Consider the following 5,168-nt stretch of genomic DNA (forward strand, 5'->3'; position numbering starts at 1 on the left):
TGGTTTGGATTTGGATTTTTTTTTTTATTATTAAGATTTGTGGGTCCTTAATTTTTTGGCATGGGAGCTGGCTGATGTGCATCTTTTAGATATTTTGGGCTTGGAGGCTAGCTAGTTGATGTCGCAAAAGGGCTTGATGGCTGGTCTAGATAGCCAAAGGGTCGTTATTTGTTAATATTGTTTTTACACACAAAAAAAGATGGCAATGGGCTACTCAACCTATATAATGCTCGGCCCTTGCTAAAGACAGCCCGGCCCGGTATTGTTAGGGCTAGGTCGTGTGCCGGGCCAAGGCCTAGTAATTTGTGATGTGGGACCTTTGATACCAATTGTCACGGTCCGAATATTTTGATGCCTGGTCCGTGCGGCGCACGCTCGTTTATGGGTGACGAAGGTGCAAGCCAAGTATTCAAGTGTATGATAGCAAGGAGCAACACAAGTAAGTAGGCGTCTTAGAAGCACTCTTGTCTATTGGCAACAAAGTAAGAGCAAGGGTCAGTCGGGGCTTGTGAAGGTCGATCAAGTAAAAGCTTTCATAAGTGGGTCCGATGACAAGTGTATTTGATTGGAAGGTCTTAACGGGGCACTTTGAGATCTGCAAGCACTAGTATTAAGAATTTAAACAACAACAAGATTTAAAGCAAGTAGGAACCTTTTCCCTGCCCCTTTTTAGGCCTAGTAGAACCTAGTTTTGACCCATGGGCTAACACATCAAGCTCAACCATCTAGCAACCCAAATCCCACTAAAGCACGATCCGCCTTATGTACTTTTTATTTTCCCTTTTTGTAAACATTTAACACTTTTTAATTGTACTAGGATGGTTAATGCACGCACCATAACTAGCCATGTCTGGGGATCTTTTTTGATTTGGCCTTATGTCACTAGTCACTACTTTAGTTATTGGCAACATTTATGAAGGAAAACATCCCCAAATCTCCCTCTACGAAAATACTAGTATAATACGTATAATTATACCGTAGATATAATAATCCGTAATTTAATAATATACTCCCTCCGTTAAATATTATGTGCAACCGCAGTACAATTCGCGGTTGCCAATGCATTTTTTGGAGGGCCTTGATTAGAGGAAGTGGGGGTATGTAATTAAAGGAAAGAAGGAGAGAGAAAGTGCTGGTCCCCTCCACTTAATTTCTGGTGGGAAATCCGAAAGTGGAGGGAGTTCCACTTTCCCTCCCATTTTTCCACCAAAAAAGACCAAAATTTGAAATCTGAAATTTTTGAATTTTCAGCCAAAATTTAAAGCATAAAAGGGGCTTTTTCAGCTCCCCCTTTTCATTTAAGAGGACTATAAAACTAGCCCCCATTACAAAGCTTGCAATAAATTCATAGTTACAAATGTTTCTCAAAAAAACAGCCAATGATTACCACAATTTCCATTAGTTCCTAATCTGAAATGTTTGCAAAAAATTACACTAATCTACAATTAGTGCTGCACAACCTTCATCTTTGTTAGAATCACACCCCACTGTCTTCATATGCAAAAAGGGCAGCTTCTTCACCCAAAAAAAAAACAGTAGCCAGCCCTTTTGACCCTTCTAAAATCTGAACAAACACAAACAAACCAAAAAAATGGAAGATTCTCATGAAGAAGAGTTTTTAGATGTTGACCAATTAATATCAAAGGAAGCACTGGCAGAACTTTACTACGATGAGCATGAAGAAATGCAAGATCAAGATTTCGAGCATTATGAATCAGATAATGAAAATATGCAAGAAGAACAGGAAACGGACATGGAGCAGCAGGGCACAGGTGATAATGAAGCAAACCAGAACACTGTAAATTGGGCAGAGGGAGGGACTCCAGCTGCCAGTAGAAAGCAGCTTACATTGCAAAAAAAAAAAAGGCAGATTGTAGATGCAATGCTTGTCACAATGCAAAATGGCATGTTACCTAAGGGACTCATGAAAGAATTATCAATTCAATTCAGTGTACACAAGTCAACAATCACAAGAGTTTTTGCTGACATTAAAAAACAGATGGCAATAGGGAATACAATTGATGTCAGGACTAAGAAGTATGGCAGGACAGGTCCTAAGCCAAGGGAATTTTCAGACGCATTCCTACAATCAGTCCCACTTTATCTTAGGCAGACAGAGAGAAGTTATGCTGCTACCCTGAAGATTTCTCATGTTACTCTACACAACCTAAAGAAAAAGGGAAGGCTAAGAACACATACATACAGTACCAAGCCTGCACTCACACCAGACCACAAGATTGCTAGAATGAAATGGGTGCTGTCACATATAAATCCAATCACAGCAAATGAGGACCCCACTTTTGTTAGTATGAACCATGTTATACACATAGATGAGAAATGGTTCTATCTTAATCCTGACAAGAGAAGATTTTATCTTCTTCCAGGTGAAGAAGACCCATACATGGCACAACAGGAAAAAAGATTCAAGTTAAACTATGTTTATGGCTGTAATTGGGAAGCCATTGTATGACATACATGGGGGACTCATTCATGATGGGAAGTATGGGATATTCCCATTTACTGTGAAAGAGGTGGCAAAGAAATCAAGCAAAAACAGAGCAGCAGGCACTTTGGTCACCAAGGCACTCCAGAATGTGAATAGAGATGTTATTGGTGACCATATAAAAATCGTTTATGGGTGACGTCTGCCGTAACTAGGGATCATAACAGGAACACTCGGGAGTCTATGTCCTCTTAGTAAGAAGAACTTACAATACAAGACTGGGATTGTCCCCCTACTAACAATAGGGAAAATGTTTTGTTGTTTAAAAGGCCCCTCGAAGAGTGAGACTGTAAAATGCATGGCCATGCTCAGATGGATTTTAGAAATCATCTGCTTATTGACAGTCGAACTCGAAGATCGAGAAACACTTCTGAACGTAATAAGGATGACAAAGAATCTTACCTTATAGTTCACGAAGAAACATTAAGCGACAAAGGAAATGAGCTATACACAATATGCACACTTGTCCGGAAGGACAAGTGGGAGATTGAAAGGAATGATGTCCTTCCAACAAGTGTATTATTCCGATAGAGGGTTCAGAATTATTACAGAGCTAATTCTTCAGTAAGGTCAAGTGATCGGAATGCCTAGGTGGAGGCCGCTTCCGATCAATAATATCGAGGTACAATTGATATTACAGCTTAATCTTAACTGAACCCTTCGGGTCGAACCCAATCGAATCTCTGATCCGAGACGTCGAATTAATCTGAAAGGATTTAATGAGTCGACAGAGTTTTACGAATACAGACGTCGGAAATCGAGCCTAGGACGTCGATACCGAGCGTCGCAAAATCACAAGCAACAAGTATGAGCGTAGCTGTAGCTAGGCTAGGCTAGCTCATAGCAAGCCTAGGCGCGCCATGTGTGTGCTAGGCGCACCATGGTGTGCTAGGCACCATCGCAGCCTAGGCGCACCCTGGCAGCCCATCGCAAGCTAGCAGCATGCTAGCATGGGTGCCTAGGTGCGCATGGCAGCTATCGCAAGCCACACAGGCACCAGGCAGCCCATAGTAGCTAGCAGCATGCTAGCGTGGTGCTTGGGTGCATATGGTGCCCTATCGCAGCGCACAGCCCTTGCTAGGCACCATCGCAAGGCATGGCGCCACGCACAAGCAAAGTCGCATCGCCAAGGGCATGCGTGTGTGCCTCGCAGCCTCGCACAGCAGCCGCACTGATGCGTGTGGGCTGGTGCGTGTGCGTGCAATGGCTGGCTGGGTTGCTAGGCAGCAGCACCACGCATGCATGTGCTTGTGCGTGTGTGCATGCCTCGCACCTAAGCACAAGCAGTGCTAGGCACTGGCCAGTGCGAGTGTGTGCATGATGCGTGTGGGCTTGCAATGTGTGTGCGTAGGTGCGTGGCGCATGGCTAGTGCGTGATGCATGTGCGACCAGCCAGTGCGTAGAATGCGAGGCCAGCGCCAGCGATGCCCAGCAAGTGCTAGCTGGGCGATGGATGTTGTGCTAGCGATGCGAGAGAGAGAGATGCATGTACGATAGGCAGTGCTAGGCAGCCAGCAGCAGCAGCGCCTAGCACTGGCCAGCACCAGCGCCTAGCATGGCCTAGCACCAGGCATGCGAGGCTGTTGGGCAGCGCCATGCTAGCTGGCTGCGCTGGCCAGCACCATGCTAGCTAGAAACAACCCAGCACTCCATGAAGTGGCGGTTTAGGTGAAGGGTGGGGACCAAGCTTGGGCAAGGCCTTGAGGAGCAAGGCAATGGTCCCCCCCCACCCATTCATGGTCCTCACCTAACCTTCTCTCTCTATTTGACACTTGTTGCATTGTGATTAGTTTTGTTTAATAATTTATTTTAGAAATAAATTAATTAGCAAAAATACATTCTCCCACATTGGTGGAGGATGAAAAATCAAGGGATCATTTCCCTATAAATACCAAGCTTGGTATTGGGATTTGAGACAACCTTTAGTGGAATTAAAAAGGCAACTCTAAGAAAAGAGTAAACCTTTGATTCGTAAAACTCATAGTTATTTTGTCCGAGTCTTGACTAACCTTCAAGACTTAGGACGCTCGGGTCGGGTCGAGGGTACGATCCGTCGGAGATCTCGTCTTTTCGGGATTTTGAAGTAAGAGTTCTTTGGGAGCGAAGCACGCGTCAAAGGTATAATTCTTGTCCTTAACCTTGTTTGATTAAGTTTATTATGCTTGTTTAATTGCTTTAATTAAGGGGCGGGTCTTGGTGGGTTTCCTTTCGCGTAGTGTCGGGTCACTATGAAACCCTACACAGTAGTCTCATCATTCATCAATCATATCCCCCTAATCAAGTACCTTAGTCTACATGCCAACTACAATTAGTTCAACTGAAACAACCAATATGAAACCAGGTAACAACACAAGCATCTACCTAAAACCAGGACACAGCAGGAGCAACCAACATAAACCACTAAACAATAGCACCAACATAAACAAACCAATCATCAACAGCATCATAAAACATAAACCAGCCAACAACAACAGCAGGCAACATAAATCAACAACACCAGCAACCAACATAAATTACAAGCCTACCAACAGCAACAAACCATAAACAAAAACCACCAGCAACCACAACAGCCACCATTGTACACCACCAACCACCATCATCCAACAAATACCAGGAAACAACACCACCAACCAGCATAAACCATTAAACAACAGCATCAACATAA

At 43.8% G+C, this 5,168-nt stretch overlaps 1 protein-coding gene across 1 annotated transcript; it reads left to right on the top strand.

Annotated features, from left to right (window-relative positions):
- Positions 1 to 1,591: 1,591 nt before the first annotated feature.
- On the top strand, positions 1,592 to 2,470 carry LOC110716068. The gene has a single exon (XM_021894704.1). It carries the CDS (start codon positions 1,592 to 1,594, stop codon positions 2,468 to 2,470), a length of 879 nt encoding a protein of 292 aa, XP_021750396.1.
- The last annotated feature ends 2,698 nt before the right edge of the window (positions 2,471 to 5,168 follow it).

The sequence above is a fragment of the Chenopodium quinoa genome, unplaced genomic scaffold, assembly GCF_001683475.1.
Source record: "Chenopodium quinoa cultivar QQ74 unplaced genomic scaffold, ASM168347v1, whole genome shotgun sequence".
Lineage (NCBI taxonomy): Eukaryota > Viridiplantae > Streptophyta > Magnoliopsida > Caryophyllales > Amaranthaceae > Chenopodium > Chenopodium quinoa.

Coding starts and splice junctions, on each gene's coding strand:
- LOC110716068 (XM_021894704.1), top strand. CDS start 1,592: ATGGAAGATTCTCATGAAGAAGAGTTTTTAGATGTTGACCAATTAATA.